Source organism: Eublepharis macularius, chromosome 12 (genome assembly GCF_028583425.1).
Source record: "Eublepharis macularius isolate TG4126 chromosome 12, MPM_Emac_v1.0, whole genome shotgun sequence".
Lineage (NCBI taxonomy): Eukaryota > Metazoa > Chordata > Lepidosauria > Squamata > Eublepharidae > Eublepharis > Eublepharis macularius.
Genome location: NC_072801.1, coordinates 1544695 through 1568520, shown reverse-complemented (window position 1 = coordinate 1568520; position 23826 = coordinate 1544695). Strand labels below are relative to the sequence as shown.

At 49.2% G+C, this 23826-nt stretch overlaps 1 protein-coding gene across 1 annotated transcript in view; it reads left to right on the top strand.

The window, feature by feature from the left end:
- Nucleotides 1-23826, top strand: part of PRKCB (protein kinase C beta) — a 168626-nt gene that overhangs the window by 98642 nt on the left and 46158 nt on the right. The window contains exon 9 of the mRNA XM_054994913.1: nt 4444-4593. Coding sequence (XP_054850888.1) covers nt 4444-4593 — 150 coding nt within the window. The remainder of the gene's footprint in view (nt 1-4443; nt 4594-23826) is intronic.

Genomic DNA, 23826 nt, shown 5'->3' with positions numbered 1-23826 from the left:
GCAGGCATTGCCGCCTCCTCCGAGCCTGATCCCAACTGAGTGAAGAGGGGTGGGCATTGCCACCTTCTCCCCACTGGGTGAAAGGAGGAACAGGCATTGCCTCCTGCTCTGCGCCTGATCCTGACAGGTGAAAGTGGGTGGCGGGCTTTACTACCTGCTCTGGTCCTGATCCCAGCTGGGTAAAGGGGGTGCGGGCATTGCCACCTGCTCCTGATTCTGGCAGGTTCAAGGGAAGGGCAGGTATTGCTGCATGCTTGGCTCCTGACTCCGGCAGGGTGAAGACAGGGTGGGCATTGCCGCCTGCTCAGTGGCTTATTCCGGAAGGTTGAAGAGGGCAGGCATTTCCACCTGCACTTCTCCTTATCCCGGCTTGGTGAAGGGAGGAAGGTCATTGCCTCCTGCTCTGCACCTGATCCCAGCCAGGTGAAGGCGCAAGGTGGGCATTGGATTCTAGGTGGTTGAAGGGGGGGCGGGCATTGCCACCTTCTCCGTTCCTAATACCAGCCATGGTTAAGGCGGGGAGAGGGCAATGCCACCTGCTTTGATCCTTATACCAGCTGGGTTAAGGCGGGGGATGTGGACATTGCCATCTGCTCTGCTCCGGATTCCAAGTGGCTGAAGGGGGGGGGCATTGCCACCTACTCCGCTCCTAATACCAGATGGTTTTAGCCAGGGAGTGGACATTGCCACCTGCTCTGCTCCTGATACTAGGTGGGTTAAGGTGTGGGTTGGGCATTGCCACCTGCTCTGCTCCTAATAAGAGCTGTGTAAAGGTAGGAGGGGAAATTCCACCTGCTCTGCTCCTAATACCAGCTGGGTTAAGGTGGGGGATGGGCATTGCCATTCAATCCGCTCCTAATACCTGCTGGGTTGAGGCAGGGGAGGGCATTGCCACCTGCTTCACTCCTCGGTAAAGGCAGGGGGTGGGCATTGCCACCTGCTCCACCCCTAATACCAGCTGTTTTAAGGTGGGGGATGGGCATTGCCATCCAATCCGCTCCTAATACCTGCTGGGTTAAGGCAGGAGAGGGCATTGCCACCTGCTCCACTCCTAATACCAGCTGGGTTAAGGTGGGGGATGGGCACTGCCATCTAATCCGCTCCTAATACCAGCTGGGTTAAGGCAGGGGAGGGCATTGCCACCTACTCCACACCTAATACCAGCAGGGTGAAGGCAGGGGGTGGGCATTGCCACCTGCTCCACTCCTAATACCAGCTGGGTTAAGGTGGGGCATGGGCATTGCCATCCAATCCGCTCCTAATACTAGCTGGGTTTAGGCAGGAGAGGGCATTGCCACCTGCTCCTCTTCTAATACCAGCTGAGTTAAAACAGGGGAGGGCATTGCCACCTGCTCCACTCCTAATATCAGCTGGGTTAAGTTGGGTGGTGGGCATTGCCACCTTCCTCACTCCTAATACCAGCTGGGTGAAGGCGGGAGGTGGGCATTGCCACCTTCTCCCGGCTTGGGACAGCAAAATAGGGCCGTTGTCTGTAAATTGGCTTCTGTAGCAGGTAGAGAAGCTAGAGGTCATTTTAGGGTGTGAAGGGGGAGATATGGTGTTGTTTTGGCATGCTAAATATCCCAGTAGAAAGAGACTATAAGGCTGGCTTTTGTAAAATCTTGGAACCTCAAATCTCCTTCCAAATATATCCTGCTTTTATTCCGCACCCCCTAGTTAAAATCATAGAATCATAAGGTTGGAAGAGTCCTGTAGGGTCATCTAGTCTGACCCCCTGCACAATGCAGAAAATTCACAACTATTCCCCCCCCACACATGCACTGCCTCAGTGACCCCTGCTCTATACCCAGAAGATGGTGAAACACCTCCAGGATCCCAAGCCAAACTGGCCTGTGGAAAATTGCTACCTCACCCCAAGGTGGTTTGGCATTACCCTGGGCATGTAAGAAGGGCTGTGAGAACTAAGCGTTGATGTAGCCCATTCTGCCCTCCCCTGGTTCACAGAATCAGCATTGCTGTCAGATTGCCATCTAGCCTCTGCTTAAAAACCTCCAAAGAAGGAGAGCCCACCACCTCCCGAGGAAGCCTGTTCCACTGAGGGACCACTCGAACTGTCAAGAAGTTCTTCCTAATGTTTAGCCGAAAACTCTTTTGATTTAATTTCAAGCCTTTGGTTCTGGTCCAACCTTCTGGGGCAGCAGAAAACAACTCCGCACCATCCTCTATATGACAGCCCTTCAAGTACTGCAACAAGCCTTCTGCTCATGTCTGAACTAAGCTTCCACTAGCCAAAAGAAAGATGTATCTTTCTCTTGGGAAGCTTTCAGCAATTAGTTTTCAGACCTGTCAAACAGCTGAGTTCTTTGAACCACCTGTTTATCAATACATTTATTTATATAGGGTTTGTTATGACCTTTACTTTCTTTGAGTAGATATTTCTTTTAATCTTTCCCTTAACACCCTCTGGGTAGTTTGCTGCCACCAGGAATATTATATTCCAATATTTTTTATTTAAGTTTTCCCTTTGGTAACGTTCCTAAGCGTCAGGCTCCTTCGTGGTTCTATGTGGCCCTGAGGATAGGAATGGGATATAGAAATAACACCTACTCTGGGATATAACAAAACAAAATAAACTTTTATTTAGTCAAGAAGCGTATTGGTTTCATAAACATAATTCTCGGTTCTTAAAGTTACTTCCTATAAACTCGTTCATACAGATCTCTTCTAAGGCTTCACACACAGTTAGCCTCTTTCTCTAACTCAATATTTCTCTCACAGAAATATGAAACCTGCTCAGGCAGCCCACAGCTGGCCTCCCTTTCCCTGACTGAGTGTGCTCAGTTCAGGTTCCGCACAGGTTCTATTTCTCTCATGAATATTTCAACATACTCAGGCAGCAGCCCACAGCCAGCCTGCTTTCTTCTGACTATTTTCTCTCTGCCCCCTCAGTCTCAGACTGCCTTCACTCCGCCCAACTCTCAGTCATGAGCCAATCATATCACTCACTCATCCCTCTCTCACCCCCCACTCTTCACCTAGCTCAAACCAAGCATTTAAAGACACATGCACCCATTTCTTGAAATCATCGATAATGCTTTGCAGCTTCTTACCAAAGTACACAGACACCTGTCTAGAGTTTATTTCTTTTATAGAAAATACGCTCTATTTTTTTAATGAAGCAAGTAGTTAAAAATATATGATTATTAATATAAGTCCTACAAAAACAGAACACAGAAAGGCAATCAGAATTAAATTAGCTAACATTTCCTAACTAATTCTTAAGTTTAAAAATAATCAAAGTTCTTAGGAAATGCGTTAAGATTTTCATCGCCTACATTGCAAAGCTAAGAATCTCGCCTAATCTTCATGAGATCTCTTCCAGTCAGAACTCTAACTCATTATCTAGATTAGCATGTTTTATAGGTTATCATATGCAAATATCTAAGATCTTTTCACGTAATAACATAAGCAAACTTTGATTGGTTTAATGTTTCACTGAATATTCATAATTTCTATTGTATAACCTTCTAATCAGCAAAAAAATGACGTTATAGCTAACTTGCAAAACAAAGCCATAAATCCATGAGAAATGACAGGAAGAGTTAAGATGCTAGATCACTATTGGTCCAGTCTCTGATAAAGAAACATTAATCTAGATATAGAGGCCACTATTTTTAATTAACTGTCAAAAGAATAAAGCGCACCTGTTTTAGTTACCTAACACTCTAAAAAATGCATAAGTTCATAAAAAGTTTAAAAGTTCACCCAGAATACAAGCCATTACTATGTATTAGCTTAGTATTGATTAGTATAATGTGCTTTAATCAATATTATTACAACAGTACTTGAAGATGGTTATCCTATCACCTCTCAGTCGCCTCTTCTCCAGGCTAAACATTCCAAGCTCCTTCAACCTTTCCTCAGAGGACTTGGTCTCCAGAGTCCTCGCCATCTTCGTTGTCCTCCTCTGGACACGTTCCAGCTTGTCTATCTCCTTCTTAAAATGTGGTGCCCAAAACTGAACATCAGCTCTGCGAGGGAGTGAATGGAGATCTTGTGCCCAGTTGTGCAGTGATCTGTAGAATGGAGTGAAGAGATACTGAGAATCTAATTGGCAGGTGCCCCTCCTCTGCCCCTCTCTCTTGCCCCCCCCTTTTCTGGCTCACTTGCCCCCACCCAAGGGCTGTTGAGTATTGGCAGCAAAAGGCCAGGAGACATGCTGTTAAGAAGCCTTTCTCTTAAGAGATGGCCAAGTAGTTTGGAAATACTATTTTTTTGTGCTTTGTGCAGAGATGTTTTTCAAAAGAAAATTAGACCCCCCACCCCATGTCCCAGGTTTTCCCTTCCGTTGCTATTGTATGTTCAAGAAGACCTTTCTTCGTTTTTCCCAGAAGTGGATCTGTAATGCAAGCACACAAGTTCTGATCCCCCAGATTAGGTTTTCTTATCATTTCTGGCGTTTTAATTTCCTCCGCATTTTAGAGAGCCAGGATTGGTCCCGGATCCAAGGCAGCGGAGGAGAAGATGCTGAACGCCATCTCCAAATCTGACAGCAACAATGGGAACCGCGACCGCATGAAGCTCACTGACTTCAATTTCCTGATGGTGCTGGGCAAAGGCAGCTTTGGGAAGGTATGGAATTGGGAAGGGGCAGCAATATTTCTTGCACACGGGTGCGTGAGTGTTTATGCTGGGCTGGCTGCATATGGACTCTGCACAGCTGGTTCTCTTCCAGCCGGGGAAGAAGGTTCTCTGTACCGAGGCTGGAGCAGGCAGGTGTTTCGAGGGCTCCCTGCCTCAACTACTGTGAGCAGAAGCCCCCTGGCTGGTTATGTGCCTGTGCTTTGCATGGAGCCATCACAGTCACCGTCAGGCTGCCAAGAGCCAACCAAGCAGCTGTCCTTCCCTCCTAAGGCCAGACCTTGTGCTTATCTGGAAAGGCCCGTCCTGTGGAAAGATGCCCTCTCACTGCTTGGTAAAGTGATCCTTCTGGCACATGCATCTCTGGCTGCTTGCAGGTTGCCATTGCTCTGTGGCGAGGCACCCACATGACGTGATGAAAAGCCCAGGGATGCCGGGCAATAAGGGCTGGAAAAGGACCTTGCTGGAGCCCAGGGAGGAGGAACCTCTGAGGACAGAGATTCTCCCTCCCCGTGAAAGCTGGCCTGGAAGGACCTGCTCTCAGCCTGCAAAGAGAACGGGGGGCCACAAACAGGTTTTGAGTAAGGCTTGGCTCTGGGTGGGCCTTGTTTTCTCAACTGAGACGTGCAGCCCTTTTTCACTTCTTCTTCCCAGCATGCAAATGCTGGAATTCTAGCCCCCCTCAAACTGGCAGGGGAGCCCCGTCTACCTTCTTCCTCCTTCACGTTTTAAAGTTTGCAGTATCTGCTCATGGGAACTTGAAAGCTTGTACAGTATTTTGAGTCATTTTGACTGGCCCTAACAAAAAGGTAATACGTGGGTTTTCTTTGTTGCTTGGGCCTTTCGAAGGCCAACAACTCTTCTGTTTGAGAAGGGTTTTTGTGTGGGGGGGGGGGGCGGGTTAATTCCTGTCTGTCATTGCAGTTGGGTGTGACTCTATTGATTGGGTATGTTCTATGTTTTAATTCATGTCTGCTTAGGGATTTTAACATGAACTCCTTGGAAGGCCTAGAGAGGGCTAATGAGAGGAACGTAGATTTTAGAATGAACAAATGCATGGACAGACCTATAATATGCTTTTGCCCAAGGCAGATCCTGAGGCTCCCATAGACTGAGTCCAGAGATCATGAGTGCCCCAAATTAGGACTGGGGAAAGCTACTCCATGGGGGCGCTGGGGGGGGGCAGCCTGGTCAATGAACAGAATTCCAGATGCCATCCAGGGCAAGGCCGTTTCCTGTAAAAGGCAGCAGCCCCAGGGCCTTTTTTCTGGGAAAAGAGGTGGTAGAACTCAGTGGGTGGCCCTCAGAGAAAATGGTCACTCTTCTCCAACGTATTGCTCTTTCCGACTCCAGGGAGGTTGGTGTGGGCGCCATTGGCTCTCTTCCTCTGGATTCCAAGGTTGGTTTCCTGGCTCCCGTTTGTTGCTGCATTCTTACGAGCTTCACTACCTGGTCTTGGTTTTCGACCTCACACACCAACTGGATCCATCCCAGGAGGGTTCTGAGGTCGTCTTGTACTAATGCTTTGGCAACTAAGTCAGCATTTAATCTGTTTTGGAAGAACTAGATTTTTGGAAGAACTAGACTCGTGGTAATCACGCACTTTGGCTGCATACCGTCTGAACTTGGCTGCATATTCACGGATCAGTCTGTGTCCTTGTCTTATTGTTTTAAACTTTGTTATAGCCCTTTCCTCATCAAGAGGGTCCTCAAACTGGGTTCTCAGGGCATATACAAACGCATCCAAACTCTGTAGTTCAGGTGCTCCTACTTCATAAGGGGTGATGCACCATGTGGCTGTGGGTCCCCCCAACTGGGACCCCAGGTGGCTCACCCTACTGTGTTCATTTGGAAACATGTGCCCCTAGTCTTGGGGAAATTCCAGTGCTTGCACAATAAAAAATCCCAAATCCTCTGGGTTTCCATCAAATCTTGCATCTAGTTTGCACCACCCTTGAGGTGGTCCTACTGCATGAACCCTGAGCCCCAGAGCTGCCAGCCACCTTGGGATCGGGGCCACAAGGGAGGGTTGTGGCATTGGTCCTCCCTGAATTCCCTGGGGCAGTTGGGGTGTGACGTAGCCCCTATAAGGTAAATGGGTAGCCATTGGTGGGAAAAGTAGGGGTGGCTTATACAACGGCACCTGTCCCCCCAGCACTCCGTAAGGGGGTTGCATGGTAGGGTCTCCTTGATATTGGCCTAATTGTAATCCTGTCCCCATTGGGACCCAGGGTGTCCCCACCCCTGCCCCGTGAAGCGGGGTCTGCATGGCAGGGACTCTTTGATACTGGGAGCCCCTCTGTAATTCGATCCCTGCTAAGACCAATGGTATTCTCATTGATGCCACTGGGAGTGGGAAAGCAGGGAAAGTGGTTACTGGTTGGGACCCCCCCCCCTTGCTGGCTGGTCACTGTCCCCTGGGGAGGTAACGTTTACGTCCATTAAGTACTCCAGCTTAGACTGAGGCACTGGTATCAGTTCCTTGGAAGGTCCCCCAATAATTCCAGGTTTTGAGCCTGGCTCCAGTTGGGGGTCTGGGTGGATAGGTGGTTCCTCTGGTGTGACCCCTTGGGCGAGTCTACTCCCCTGTCACCCTTCCTGCACCCTCCCCCTGTCCCCGCTGTAGGCCCTGACTGGGGCCAGCCTGTCGGACAGACCAGCAGGCCTATCCCCTTTTGTGGGCTGAGGTTGGCCCCGCCTCCTCTGCCCTAGGCCCAGCATCAGCCTTCGGGGCTCCGCCCTTCCCTCCGGTTAGGGGAGGACGCGTTGCTCCATGCCGCCTGGCGTCAGCCCCTGCAGCCTTTCGCCAGTATGGCCACATTGTAGCCGGTGCCGGGGTGGCTGCAGCCTTTCCTCTGCGCCACCGCTTGCTTTCCCCTCCATACGGCCGGGGTGGGCTCCTTCTTTTTGTCGTGGCCACCCCGTGTCTCCACCGCTGCCAGGGCAGCGGGCCACTTGTCTCCCTCTGCCGCAGATGCCCTCCTCGCCTTTCTTCGGCTGAGCAGCATTGGTCCCTTCTCCGGGTGAGTGGAGGTGCCACTGATGGCTTCTGGGGGCCTTGTTGGGGAGTCTGGGATGGCTTCTCTGGGTGTGGGGAGGCCCATCCCCGGACACACACACCCCTTGGGGCTGGTGTGACGTGGTCGCTGGTCTCGTGCATCCATGACATGAAGTTTGCATTTACGTTGCAGCGCCCAGGGGTGTGTCGCCTCACAAAACTGAAGGGTGAGACAAATACCATCTCAGTACCCATGCATTGTGGTCTTTCATGCGTGACATACAGAGGAGAGGCACATACAGAGGAGAGAAGATATGTAAAAGGGTTATTGGTAAGATAATACTGAAGGGTTCAGATGGCCCACTTAACAGCAAGCGCCTCCTTTTCCACTGTGGCATATTTGCGTTCAGCGTCCTGGAGTTTCCTGCTTATGAAGAGAACGGGTTGCTTGTGGCCATCAATGTCCTGGGATAGCACCGCTCCAAGGTCCGTGTCGGAGGCATCCGTTTGGACAATGAAGGGCTTGATCAAGTCTGGGTTTCTTAAGACTGGAGCTTCTAACAGAGCGGTGCGCAGGGTGTGGAAGGCCCCTTCAGTGGCCGGGGCCCAGATGATCTTATTAGGCTGATCTTTCCTTAGGAGGTCTGGTAAGGGGCTGGCCAGAGTGGCGAAGTTCCTTATAAACTATCCATAATACCCTACCAGCCCTAGGAAGCGCCTTAGGTGTTTCTTAGTGGCAGGACGAGGACATTCCTCCAGAGTGGCCACCTCCTCTGGGAGGGATCTCAGCTGGCCTTTACCTACCAAGAACCCCAGGTACTTTACTTCCTGAAAACCTAGGCAGCTTTTCCCTTGGTTGGCACGAAATCCAGCTGCTTGCAGGCCTGCAGGACCTTTCAGAGGTGTTGCAGATGGGTGGGCCAGTCAGGGCTGAAAATGAGAATGTCATCTATGTAAGCTGCTGTAAAACCCTGACATTGGGCCAGTGCCGTATCGACCAGCCGCTGGAAGGTTGCGGCTGCTCCGTGTAGACCAAAGGGCATCATCTTGAACTGGAACAGCCCCTGGGGTGTGGTGAAGGCTGTCTTCTCTTTGTCTACCAGAAGCATTGGCACCTGCCAGTACCCCTTAGTGAGATCCAAGATGGATAGGTAGCAGGCAGTCCCTAGTTGGTCGATGAGGATCTCAGTGTGTGGCATGGGATAAGCATCGAATTGCGCGATACGATTGACCTCCGGGAAGATGACACAGAATCTGACCGAGCCATCTGGTTTGGGAACCAGTAGAATGGGGCTCCGCCAGGTACTATAGGAGGGTTCGATAACCCCTAGTTGGAGCATATCTGCCACTTCCTTATCTACAGCGTCCCATCATTTCCTTGGAAGGAGCCGCCAGGGAGCTTGCACAACCCGCCCAGCGGGTGTCGGAATAGTGTGGGTCATTAGGGTTGTGCGGCCGGGGACTTGGGAGAAGCTCTCGGAGAAGTCCCGGAGCAAGTCTTTTATTTGTCTTCGTTTCTCCGGTTCTAAGGCCTCATCCAGTATGGGCTCCTCTGTCGCCATCTCCATGGGAGTCCAGGTTAAGTGCCCGTCTGAAGGTTCCAGGGGATCCCCTGCTAGATGACAATCCCCTGATGGCCGCTCCTGCCAGCCTTTGATGTCATTGACATGGAGCCTTTTTGTTTGTCTCCTTGAGGGCTCCCACTGGAAGAGGTAAGATAGGGGTCCGAGCACACAGATGATGATGAAGGGGCCTTGCCAGTGGTCACCCCCCTGATGGGGTCCAAAGACTCATCGGTTGACCTTCTTGGCTTCGCGAAATGTTCAGAGTCGGGTCCCAACTCTGAACTGGTCATAGCGGTTTTTCTAGCCCTCCTGAGTCTTCTCCAGGTTCTGCCGAGCCACTTCCCTGGCAATTTCCAGGTGCTCTTGGAGATTTCACATGTACTCGGGGGCCGGTTGCCCAGGTCTCTCCCGGGGTGGAGTCCACTGTCCTTCCACCACCCTGAGTATCCCGTGTGGATGTCGGCCATACCGGGTGCGTATTCCATAGAAGCTTGCAGGGTTTCCCTTACAGCAAAGAGGAGCAGGTCGACCAGCAGGTCCCACTGGTTTGTTGTGCTTCAACTTCCTGAGCATAGATTTGAGTGTTTGGTTAAATCGTTCAACCAACCTATCGGTCTGCGGGTGGTAAATGGTGGTAAACACCTGGCGGATCCCAAAGGTTGTACACAGCTGACGGGTCAAGGCTGCCATAAAGGGGGTCCCACAATCCGTTATGAATTCCTGGGGAAGCCCCACTTCCCCAGGAAGTGGATGAGGGCCCTGGCCACCCGTCGTCTGCATGGAACTGAGTGGCACAGCTTCCGGGTATCGCATGGCATAATCCATCAGCACTAGGAGGAATTGGCAGCCCTGGGCCATTCAGGGTAAGGGCCCTACAAAGTCCATGGCCACCTGCTTGAAAGGGCTCTGGATGACCGGCAGTGGGGAGAGTGGGGCCTGGGGGAGCGGCCAGCTGGCAGCCCGCTGGCAGGTGGGGCACGCGCGGCAGAAAGCCTTGATATCCTGGGCAACTGAGGGCCAAAAGAAGTGGGCCAATACCTGCGCCAGGGTGTTGTTAGAGCCCTGGTGGTCATGCTCAAAGGCCAGAACAGTAGCGCGGAACTCCCAGGGTACCAGGAGTTGGCGGGTCTCCACCCCCCGGGTGGTGACTAGGCAGTACCACTCCCAGGCTTCTTTAACTACCCAGGGGTACCGGCCGGCCCTCTGCCTGTCCTTGACTTCTCCCTCACTTACCGCCATCGAATCTCATAGATTCCAAGGAGGTCTCTTGGGTGGCCTAGAAGGTGGGGTCAGTACGCCATGTCTAGTGAGGGTGTCCTGGTTCTGCCTCCTCCTGGTTGTTTGGAAGTGCTGTCTCAACCATCACGGGTAGAGCCTTAATGGTGGCCTCAGGCTTCTGGAGCTGTACTGCGAATCCTGGGGCGTCCTGCCCCAATAGCACCGGGTAGGGTAAGTTGGGAACTTGCGCTAACTCCATTTCCCAGCATTGTTCTTGGTACCAGACAGGGACCTTCATGATGGGGTACTTCTCTGAGTGCCCATGGAATCAGGCCACCATAGCCCAACGGACTACCGGCAAGCCTTCGGTTAGTAAGCAGGTCCTAATCATGGAGACCGAGCTCCCACTGTCGAGTAGGGCCGAGAGATGGGGTCCGGCTATTTCCAGAATGACCAAGAGTGGAGGTGGTCTGAGGGCCCGTGCTGTCATCTGCATGGTCTCCTCCCATCTGGCATCACACTCCATCATCCCTCATCAGTCCCTCATCAGGTGGCCTTTCTGGCCGCACCTGAAGCAGGGTCCCTGCTCTGCGGCATCCTTGGCACTGGGACTCTCCCGTGGACCGGGGGGTCGGGGGTAGTGGCCATTGGGGAGCCCCGCCCCAGGTCGAAGCCCTTGCTCCCGAGTCGCACCGGGATCACCTCCCCCAGGTCTTTGCTGGGGGGGGCGTGCTCTACCGCCGGTACTGGCTTCCTGTCCGGACGGAGTTCCTTCCTTGTGTGGCTCCCGGGGCTCGGCCACAATGAAGTTTTCCAGGAGTACAGTAGCTTCCCTAAGGTTAGCTGGCTTGCTGCATGCCACCCAATATCGGGCATGCGGGGGCAGAAGTTTGAGGAGCTGCTCCAGGACGACCTGGTCTACTATGGCCTTTTCTCCCTCTGTTGCGGGTCTGAGCCATCTGTATGCAGTGTCATGGAGGGTCGTCACTAGGGCCCGGGGGCAGTCGCTCTTCTTTTACACCGCGCCCCGAAACTTCTGTCAGTAGGTATCTGGGGTGATGGCGTACCGGTCCAGGATGGCTTCTTTTAGCTTCTGATAGTTGGCCCCCTCCTCCTTGGGCAGTGCCTTGAGTGCTGCCTGGATTTTACCCGTGAGGTAGTGGCCCAATATGAAGGCCCAATGAGCAGGAGGCCAGTGGGCTGCCTCGGCAGTCCTCTCAAAGGTCTCAAAAAAGTATCTATTTCATCTCCAGGCCCCAATTTGGTGAGGTGAAAAGGTGCACCCAGAGTGGGGCTGCCTCCCCCGGGTGTCAAACCTGCTCCACTCAAGTGTCGCCCATTACCCTGCTGAGGTCCTGTAGTAGGGCTGTCTGGGCGTCCCTCTGCTGGGCAGCCAGGTCATGCAGTATCCGACCCTACTGCTCAGCTTGCTGGGTCGTTACATTGCGTGGTGATTGGCCTTTTGCTCCGCCAGCCATTGCTCGAGCTGGGCCAAGTCCATGGCTGTGGTAGGATTGGATGCTGCCACCATCATGCTGGCTTGTCCCAAGTCCATGGTCCTAATGTTAGGTGGTGTGTCAGGCCCCTGGCTGGCTGTGGGTCCAGGGAAGGTGGGTGGATGAAGAAGGGTGCAGCTACTGGTCCACCCAGCTGGTGCAGGTAGGAGCAGGCGAGGCTTTACAGCAGGTCAGGTGCCTGCATTCTCCACCACATTGTGAAGTGGCCCACTTCCCGGGCCAGGACTCCACAGGTCCATCGTGGTCTTGGCGGTGCCAAGGGCAGCGGGTGGGTCCAGGGTATGGTCCCCTGCGAGGCCATACCAGCGGCTCGTAGGCTGGCTAGGGCTCTGTCTCCCTCTTTGCTTGGCCTCAGAAGGAGCGGGCTATGACCAGGTTACTCCACCTTTTGCTAGCTCCCTCCCCTGCTGGCGGCTACTCTTACAGCAGGGCTAGCCAGCCTGTCTCTTCCTCCTCAGCTGGGAGCTATTGAGCCCTTTTATTCCCTCCCCTAAGGGAAGCTCCTCCCCGCGCCCCATCATCCATCCCCCAACGTGAGGCCAATCACCAAGAGCAGGTGCCAGCACTCGGCCCCACCTGTGCCCAGATGTGAGCCCTTGGGCAAGTTTACCCCCTATCGCCCTTCCTGCACCCTCCCCCTGTCCCAGCTGTAGGCCCTAACTGGGACCAGCCTGTCGGACAGACCAGCTGGCCTATTCCTTTTTGTGGGCTGAGGTTGGCCCTGCTTCTGCTGCCCTAGGCCCAGTGTTGGCCTTCGGGGCTCCACCCTTCCCTACGGTTGGGGCTGGCTGCGTTGCTCCATGCCGCCTGGCGTCAGCCCCTGCGGCCTTTCACCGGTCTGGCCGCATTGTAGCCTGTGCCACAGGGGCCGTGGCCCTTTCTCTGCACTGCTGCTTGCTTTCCGCTCTGCACAGCTGGGGTGGGCACGTTCTTTTCACCATGGCCGCCCCTGCATCTCCACCACTGCCAGGGCAGCGGGCCACTTGTCTCCCTCTGCCGCAGATGCCCTCCTCGCCTTTCTTCGGCTGAGCGGCATTGGTCCCTTCTTTGGGTGAGTGGAGGCACCACTGATGGCTTCTGGGGGCCTTGTTGGAGAGTCCAGGGTGGCTTCTCTGGATGTGGGGAGGCCCATCCCCGGACAGGTAGAAGTTGGCAGAAGTAATTATTCAAAACAATAGGACTACTGATATAGTGGGATGTTTCCACCCCTTTGCATTCAGGCATGAAATCAAAAAAGTTACATGGGAACAAAGCAGTTTAGTGTAGATAAAGTACAGAGTGGAATCATTCCCTCCTGTGAAAAGATACAATTCAGTACACAGCTGCAGCTTCGGCCCACGGCCACTTAGAAAGCACACATTTCTTAGAGATAACAAACAGGCTGCTTTCTCCTCTAGAAATTAGTATTAGCAATCTAGACACCTTCAGATGAACTTTATAAAATGCAGAAGATACAGAATTGAACTTTGGCATTATAGCAGTATTAGTTTAAGGTGTCGTATAAGATGCACAACACAATGATGGCATGAAACTTATATCATTCTCAGTATAAAATGCAGAATACAAGAATGGCATGGATGCCTGCAGAACACAATAATGGCATATGACAACAATTGCATGAATGCAGAATACAACAATGACATGGATGCTGGCATACATGACAGTTAAAGCACTTTATTAATAGACTACTAGAATCATACTCCTACTACATTCCTTGCCAGGAATGGTGTTTCTTTACAAGCACATAACATATATACAGAGGAGTTAGCCGTGTTAGCCTGTAGTAGCAAAATATAAAAGAGTCCAGTAGCACCTTTAAGACTAACTTTACTGTAGCATAAGCTTTCGAGAATCACTGTTCTCTTTGTCAGATACACAGTTCTCTTCGTCAGATAACATATATAGGATTCTGTGTATGACAGCCTATGGCAGATAGATCCCTGTACCATTGCAACAAGAAATTCAGGCTCTTGGTAATGTCAGACTGTGGCTTATTAAAAGTTGCAATCCAGACTATCTCTTGCAATTAGACATGAGTCCATTGGTTCCAAAAGACTTTACTGAATCTAAACAACCATTATAGTCCACTGGCCAAGATTCAATATCCTGGAGTTAAAGAGAATGGCCGTTTCCGTAATGAAAGCTGAGCAGCACAGAGGGGAAACCCCCACGGAAACCAAACAAAACACCAATCAGTATATAAACTTTGAAAGTTCTTAAAGTGCCAGTGCAATATACAGTGCAAACTTTTAACATGAAAAGTATCAAATTCATTCAAATTACATTCATATACAGAAACATAAACATTCAGATAAACTCTACAGTAGTAGTTATAAACATTCAGATAAACTCTACAGTAGTAGTAATAGCAGCATAGACAGAAAGTGTCCAGAAGTATGCACAGACTACAGAGGTAAACCCCTCCTAATGACGATATTCTTGCTGTCCTTTATTCCATATTCTTCCAACAGGGATATATAAGAAGCTAAGACCTTTTTCCTCCACGCTCAATCTGGGGCCGGCTGCAAATCACAGATTTCGTGCCCACTTCATCAGGAGCGTGATTTCTATCGTGAAAAAGATTATATCAATCACTCTCCTCAATATATCAACCTAACCCAATTCTCACTGTTCCCAATTCATTTCCATACTCACATATCCCATCCATTATTCTTATTCACAATAAAGATTGCTAATTAGTCAACCTGGAGTCTGGCTGCTGCCTGTTCTTTAACGCGTGCATAGTCCCCTCATTAGACCTTTTTATCTCTACTCCTTGATTGGAGACTCACAACTTAAAGGTACAGGCTTACAAAATACAAGTCAACTATGATGTGCAACTTACAGGTAACAGTTCAGTAACAGCTCATTATTCAAGCCCTTTGGTTTCACACAGTCAAATTTGAATATCCAGTAAGCCTCCCGTTGGAGAAGCCACGATTGTATTCCCTCTCGTTCACCCTTGGCAGCCACTTCTAAAATTACAATCTTAAGGCTATTAGCTTGGTGCTTTTGCTCCTTAAAGTGCTGAGTCAGTGGTGCTTCTATGACATTATTCCGAATACGTGCCATGTGCTCCAGTATCCTGACCTTGACGGGTCTGAGCGTGCAGCCGATGTAAAACAAGTTGCAGGGGCATTCCAGAGCATAAACCACTCCTTTACTCTGGCAATTGGCAAAATGGCCAAAACTATGCTTAAATCCCCTGATGAAGATCTCTTTACCCTCCACAAACAGATCACAAATCTGGCAGTGCCCGCATTTGAAATTCCCCTTAGGGAGGCGGCATAAGTTGGTCTCACTGCAAACATCAGCCCTAACTAATACATCCTTAAGATTCTTAGTTTTACGGAAGCCTACCCTTGGTTTCAATTCAAAGCCTTTGATGCTCTCTATAATATTCCAATGGTGAGAGATGATCTTCCTTATCTGGTTAGCCCTGGGAGTGAAGTCCAAAGCCCAGACTATCCTATCTTCCTGTGTTTTTCTTTCTGATTCAAACAGGGATCTTCTCTCTCTCACTCTTGCTCTCTGCCAAGCATGCTCCACCACTTTCTCTGGGTAATTCCTCCTCAAAAACTGCCTACAGAGGGATCTGCCATCTCTGTCAAAATCCACTGCACAGGACGAATTCCGTTTAATCCTGAGCAGCTGCCCAAAGTACACAATCATCCCGCATGAATCAGCTAGAATGGTGGTGGAGGATGCGCTGATTAGGGAGCAGGGCCATGGGCATTCTAGGGCTTTTCTGTTACAATTGTTGGACTTGGTACTTGAGAAAAACTATTTCCGCTTTGAGAAAGATTTCTATTTTCAATTGAGAGGGGTAGCGATGGGCAGCTCTGTGGCACCCAGTATAGCCAACTTATTCATGGGCAGCTGGGAGAATCACTTTATACTACATCCTTCAAACCCATATAGAGAACATATTGTCCAATATTTCCGTTTCATAGATGACCTTTATTTCATCTATAGGAACATGGAGGGAGTGGAAGAATTTTGTGAGTGGCTGAATAGTCAGGATCCTAATGTCAAGTTCACGTGGCAACATAATGAACAACAAATTAACTATTTGGATGTGGTTACATACAGGAGTGGGGACCATTTGGTTAAAATTAAGACCTACAGTAAGGAGACAGATAAAAACTCATATTTGGATTTCCAATCCTTTCACCCCCGGCATCTAAGGGAGAACATCCCCTTTGGGCAGCTGCTCAGGATTAAACGGAATTCGTCCTGTGCAGTGGATTTTGACAGAGATGGCAGATCCCTCTGTAGGCAGTTTTTGAGGAGGAATTACCCAGAGAAAGTGGTGGAGCATGCTTGGCAGAGAGCAAGAGTGAGAGAGAGAAGATCCCTGTTTGAATCAGAAAGAAAAACACAGGAAGATAGGATAGTCTGGGCTTTGGACTTCACTCCCAGGGCTAACCAGATAAGGAAGATCATCTCTCACCATTGGAATATTATAGAGAGCATCAAAGGCTGTGAATTGAAACCAAGGGTAGGCTTCCGTAAAACTAAGAATCTTAAGGATGTATTAGTTAGGGCTGATGTTTGCAGTGAGACCAACTTATGCCGCCTCCCTAAGGGGAATTTCAAATGCGGGCACTGCCAGATTTGTGATCTGTTTGTGGAGGGTAAAGAGATCTTCATCAGGGGATTTAAGCATAGTTTTGGCCATTTTGCCAATTGCCAGAGTAAAGGAGTGGTTTATGCTCTGGAATGCCCCTGCAACTTGTTTTACATCGGCTGCACGCTCAGACCCGTCAAGGTCAGGATACTGGAGCACATGGCACGTATTCGGAATAATGTCATAGAAGCACCACTGACTCAGCACTTTAAGGAGCAAAAGCACCAAGCTAATAGCCTTAAGATTGTAATTTTAGAAGTGGCTGCCAAGGGTGAACGAGAGGGAATACAATCGTGGCTTCTCCAACGGGAGGCTTACTGGATATTCAAATTTGACTGTGTGAAACCAAAGGGCTTGAATAATGAGCTGTTACTGAACTGTTACCTGTAAGTTGCACATCATAGTTGACTTGTATTTTGTAAGCCTGTACCTTTAAGTTGTGAGTCTCCAATCAAGGAGTAGAGATAAAAAGGTCTAATGAGGGGACTATGCACGCGTTAAAGAACAGGCAGCAGCCAGACTCCAGGTTGACTAATTAGCAATCTTTATTGTGAATAAGAATAATGGATGGGATATGTGAGTATGGAAATGAATTGGGAACAGTGAGAATTGGGTTAGGTTGATATATTGAGGAGAGTGATTGATATAATCTTTTTCACGATAGAAATCACGCTCCTGATGAAGTGGGCACGAAATCTGTGATTTGCAGCCGGCCCCAGATTGAGCGTGGAGGAAAAAGGTCTTAGCTTCTTATATATCCCTGTTGGAAGAATATGGAATAAAGGACAGCAAGAATATCGTCATTAGGAGGGGTTTACCTCTGTAGTCTGTGCATACTTCTGGACACTTTCTGTCTATGCTGCTATTACTACTACTGTAGAGTTTATCTGAATGTTTATAACTACTACTGTAGAGTTTATCTGAATGTTTATGTTTCTGTATATGAATGTAATTTGAATGAATTTGATACTTTTCATGTTAAAAGTTTGCACTGTATATTGCACTGGCACTTTAAGAACTTTCAAAGTTTATATACTGATTGGTGTTTTGTTTGGTTTCCGTGGGGGTTTCCCCTCTGTGCTGCTCAAGATTCAATATCCTGGCTGGTACACGTATATTGTTACGAATGAAGGTAAGGGTTAAGATACAGAATAGCATAGCCCAGCAAATCCTATCCTCCCCCTACAGTTCTCAAAACATGCGGCTTGAAGCTGAGAGAATGAAACTTTCCCAAGGCTGGAAAGGCTGTAGTCAAAACAGTGCTCTTTGTTGAGATAAGTGTTGCTGGACTGCTTGGCACCTGCAAAAGAAGAGCTTAAAACACTGACAGCATTAAAATGGAGTCTCTCTGGTTAGAATACACGAGGAACATATGTCAGACCTGACATTTCTGCCCCCTCTATAATGCCCTTCCCCCCGGCTTGAGAGGGTAGAGATTGTGAAAGAATTTGATTAATCGGGGGGCATGAACATGAATATCCTCCACCCACTCATCAAACCCAGAATCAAAGTGCTTCCACCTAATAAGGTAAAACAGCCTATTACGTTTGATTTTAGAGTCCAAAATCTGTTGTACTTCATAATGGACTTGGTCATCGATTAAAGTTGGGATGGGAGGAGCACGGGTGTGCCATTGGTCTGCTGGAGGAACCCTCTTCAGCAAGCTGATGTGGAAAGTCGGATGGACGTGGCGAAGGTTTTTTGGTAAATCGAGTGCTACTGTCACTTTATTAATGATTTTCCTGATTGGAAAGGGTCCCAGGTATTTCAGTGCTAATTTGCGGCTGGTTTGGGTGACTTTCAAATTCTTTGTAGATAAATAAACGAGGTCTCCGGGTTGCAATTCCCAGTCGGCTGCACAATGGCGATCAGCGTATTTTTTATAGTCCTGCTTGGCTTTGTTAAGATGCTGTTAAATAAGAGTCCATTGCTGAGCTGCCTCCCCCCACCATTCTGAAACACCACGGGAGGCAGTTGCAGGGGGAGAGCTTCAAAAGGAAACGGTTTAAAATAGTAGCCATACACTACTTTGAAGGGTGTTTCTCCGGTAGATGCATGTACACTACTGTTGTAAGAAAATTCAGCTAAAGGTAACAAATCAATCCAATTGTCCTGTTGGAAATTAATATAGCAACGGAGAAACTGTTCTAACAATTGATTAGTTTTTTCGGACTGCCCGTCGGTTTGCGGATGGTGTGCGGAACTTAAACCTTGTTCAATTCCCATTAGTTGCATAAGCTCCCGCCAGAAGTTGGCAACGAATTGTCCGCCACGGTCGGATATCACCTTAGATGGAAAAGAATGGAGTTTTACAATGTATTTCAGAAAAATATCCGCCAATTTCTTTGCCGAAGGCATGGTAGTACAAGGAATGAAGTGAGCTTGCTTAGAAAACAGATCTACGACCACTAAAATACAGGTGTGATTTTTGGAGGGGGGAAAATCTGTGATGAAATCCATAGAAATAATTTCCCATGGTCTATTTGGAGTTTCAAGGGGTTGTAAAAGTCCAGGAGGTTTGCCCTTACGTGTTTTGGCGCTGAGACAAATAGGGCATGAAGCTACGTATTGTGAAATGTCTTTGCACATGCCCGGCCACCAAAATTGCCTCTGAACCAGATGAAGAGTTTTTAAATATCCATAATGGCCAGCTGTTGGGGCATCATGACAGCGATGTAGTACTTCTTTTCTCAAAGTCTTTGGTACATAGAATCGATTACCCCAAAGCCATTCCCCCTGTTCAGATTGAACTGATTTGTCTTTGGGAATATTATCCCCCTCCTTTTCGACTTCGCTTTTCAGTTTTTGTCTCCACCCATTGTCTGCTTGAGGAGGATGCGCCGTGCGACTGCGTGTAGTAACCACACCCCCTAGTTGAGTAGGCGAAAACACTGTGTCTATTGTCTCCTTCCGCTTGCTTTTATGTTGGGGCATGCACAAAAGGGCATCCACTAGAAAATTGGTTTTGCCTGGTAGGAATTGGAGGGTGAAGTTGAATTTTGAAAAGTATTCCGCCCATCTCAATTGTTTGGCGTTGAGCCTTCGAGGACTGCGTAACGCTTCTAAATTTTTATGATCTGTCCAAACTTCAAACGGATGACGCGCCCCTTCTAGCCAATGTCTTCAAGTGGAGAGTGCCACTTTTACAGCAAATGCCTCCTTCTCCCACACATTCCAATTTCTTTCTGCTTCAGTAAATTTACGAGAAAGGTATGCACAGGGTCTGAGAATATTGTCTGTTCCTCGCTGGAGAAGGACGCCTCCAATTGCCGTATCGCTGGCGTCCACCTGCACTATGAAGGGGCGATTTTTATCGGGGTGCTGCAGCACTGGTTCGGATACGAATTGCTGCTTTAATTGATTAAAAGCTAACTGGCATTGTGGCGTCCAATTCAGTTTAGCTTTTGGCCTTTTAGCTTGCTCCCCTTTATCTTTCGTTTTTAGGAGTTCAGTGAGGGGAAGTTATTTGGGCAAAGTTTTGTATAAATTCTCTATAGAAATTGGCAAACCCCAGGAAGGATTGCAGTTCTTTACGAGTTGTGGGGGTTTGCCAGTCTTGAACAGCTTTGACTTTGCCCGGATCCATTTTCAACCCATCTTTCGAGATACAATATCCCAAATAAGTAAGTTCAGTTTTGTAGAATTCACATTTAGACAGTTTGATGGGTAGATTATTACACATGAGAGTAGTTAATACTTGCTGCACTAGGCGAACATGTTCTTCTTCAGAATCAGAGTAAATTAACACATCATCTACGTAAACAACTACCCCTTTGTACAAAAATTTGTGCAGTACTTCATTGATCATGGACATGAAAACCGAAGGGGCCCCGGACAAGCCAAAAGGCATAACTAAATATTCATATTGTCCCAATGGCGTATTGAACGCGGTTTTCCATTCATCCCCCTCTCTTATACGAACGTGGAAATAAGCATCTTTTAAGTCCAATTTTGTGAAGATCTTACCTTGGGCCACGACGTTGAGAAGATCCCTGATGAGAGGAATGGGATAGGCGTTTGTGGAGGAGACTGCATTAAGCCCTCTGAAATCCGTGCACAGTCTCAAACCCCCATCTTTCTTTTTTACAAACAGTACTGGTGCAGCATGGGGGCTGTTTGCTGGTCGGATAAATCCCCTTTGGAGATTAGTGTCAATGAATTTGCGGAGCTCCTCTCTCTCATTTGGGCTCATGGGGTAAAGTCTACCTTTGGGTAAGGTGGCTCCTGGGATAAGTTCCACTGCACAATCGGTTCTTCTATGGGGAGGTAAGGTGTTGGCCTCTTCCTCGGTAAAAGCTTGCAAATAGGCTCTGTACGGTTTGGGTATTTGATTGATTTCCTCCTGGGTCAGGAGTGCAAGCTCTGTGAGGGTAGGATTATTACCCCAATTCTGGTTCCAACGATGTGACTTGCAAATATCTGTTTTGAATGTGATACTTCCAGCTGCCCAATTAATGTCCGGGTTGTGATCCCACAACCATCTGCTTCCCAAAATTAACGGGTACTTTGCTGTAGAGCTACTTACAAAGGATCTTGTCTCCCAGTATTGACCCATGCCTGTAATAACTGGTACTGTTTCAGTGGTAACTGGATTCATATTAGTGCCATCCATTTGTTCAAAAATGACCGGATTTTCAAGTTCTCGTACTGGGAGTACCAGTCCATTCACCAAAGCTGGTGCAATTATGTCTCTGGAGCACCCAGAGTCGATGAGCGCTTGCACTCAAATATGAGTCTTTCTTTCCAGATTAACTAGTGTAACAGGCATGAATAGTATGGACCCTTGAGGTCTATCCACTATGGAAACTGACTGAGTATTGATCTGCCGTTTGGGTCCGCTTATGACAGATCCATCTCGTTTCCCGAGTTAGGACTCTCGGGCGCTTCTTCGCCGATTAGAGTGGTTGGGTCAAAGTCCATAACTTCCTCCAGCTCTAATCCTCTTTCAGGAGGGTTTCTTCTGAACGTACCTCTCCCACGCGAAGTTCGCGGAGCGGGCGTCGGACGGGACGGCTGAGGAAGGGTGGCAGGGGCCAGATGCCTTGGTGGGAACGGAGTTCTTTGCACAGGCCGGAAGGGACATTGCGCTGCGAAGTGGCCGCCTTGACCACACTGTAGACACAGTCCTTGTTGCCATCTAGCATCTCTCGCTCCTCTAGTTGCGTATCCTGCCCCTCTGCCCCCTCTGACAATTATGGAGGTTTGCTGGCTGCCACCCGCCTGCTGTTGCTCAACCAAACGCACTTCTTGCATCCAGTTTTCTACTTCACAAGCCAATTGAATCCAACCCAAAAGTGTGGGGGGATTATCTTGCATAAGGGCTCGATCTAACAATCTGGGATTCATGCCTTGCTTGAACATGATTATTTTGGTGGATTCCTCACACCTTGGGCATTTGGCAGCTAACTGTCGGAATTTTGTGACATAGTCTCTAGCCGACATGCTACCTTGCCTGATCGATTGTAATTCCATTCGGGCTCTGCTCTCCTCTAATGGGTCTTCGTATTGCGCTCGAAGTGCATTTACTAACCCTTGTAGAGAATCTAATTCTGGGGCCCCCAAATCGTATAATGCTACATACCATTCCGCGGCTTTTCCTTGCAATCGGGATCCCAAATGCTCAATTTGACTAGCTTTATTCAGAAATCAGATCATTTCCACAGATATGTCCATAGAATTACTCAGAAGTAAGGCAAGCATCTAAGCAGTAAGAACAGGTTGACAGGAATAGTGACCTGTGGGAAAATCCTTCCTCTTAACCCACACATTTGCTCCTTCCCCCTACCAACAGTAAAACAAGACTTTTGGCACGAACTCGTCCTGAGCATGTCTCACATATTTGTCAAGACACATCAAGTCGAGACACTGAGAAAGCAAGAAATCAAAGTTGAAACATAGCAGTGCATGGGCGAATACATCAGCAAGCACATGATATTTCTGGTGGGATGACGAGCTGGGACATTATGTAAGCCTCCCCTTGCAAAGGGAGAGTTATTTGCTGTGGAGTTTGGAGCCCCCCCCCGGATCTCCCTCCCAAAAGAGGCCTTGAGTCACGAAGGGATCACCAGCGATGGAAAACCATTTGCCAAGGGAACTTATTCCTCACCTGAGATTCACCAGAGCCGGAAGGTGGGACGGAGTTGGAAGGGGAGGATCGTTTGGATTATCTAAGTGAACAGCTCCAGGTGATGAGATATGACCTGTTGGCGATAACAGGATTTACCAGGGGTTGGATGAGAGGTGCGGTGGATGCCCAACGTACCCTAGCCCTGGTGGATTTACAAACAATGGGGGATCCTGGACTATGTCCTGGCAATGCTGCAGAATACCATGGATTTACCACTAAACAGGTGGGAAATGGGAGCTGTGGCTGGGCCAAGCAACCAGGATTGGGGCCAGATGCCGCAGCTACCTGCGCCACAGGAGATGACAACACAATCGGTGTTGGGGGATGTACAAATACAAGAGGGCCTCGGATTACCCACTGGCAATGGGCAAAGTCCCCAGGATTACATAAGTAATGATGGTACCTACACCCTGGGCTGGAGTGCGGCCAGGCCATCAGACCCGTTCGGGGGCCAGACGCTGCAACCAAGAGAGGTGGAAAACAGGTACCAGACTGTCGAGACCCAAGTGGCAATGATGAGAGAGGAGCTGGGGCAAGCTGCCCAGCTAGTAAATGAAATGATGAGCCTGCCGGTGGGACCGGTTTTACAACCGCTGCCAGAGGAGCAAGAAAGAGCTCCACAGATTGGCCAAGAATCAATAAATGCGGTGGGACCAACGCCTTCGGAAAGGGAAAGACCAGCTTTAGTAACTCCTGAACACTTTATGAGAGCTCAAGTGATTCTCCCGATTGCACAGTTTCCAATAGTCACAGAAATAGGGAGATCTGTTCTACCACCCACCATAGTGACTGCCTCTAATATACCCTCCCAGGGAGTGGGAATGGGTCCATCTGGGAAAGCACAGCCTTTGATCGAACCTCTGGCCATGAGCGGCGCAGAGCACCAAGTGCCACAATGGGAATGAGAGTGTCAAGGAACCTACCAGTCCAAGCTCCCCCAACAGTAATGACAGTTCCCATTTTACCACCCCAAGGGGGAATGGGGCCCCAACAAGGGGGGACACAGCCAATGAGGGTCCCGCCAACTACAACAAGCACAGGGGCATCGGTTGCCGCCATAGGGATGAGGGTGCCCCAAACTGGCCAACCACAGAGGACCCCTATTGTCGTCACAAGGGGGACAGGAGTACAAACGGGCCATCTGCAACTGGGCGATCAAGCGCAAGCCG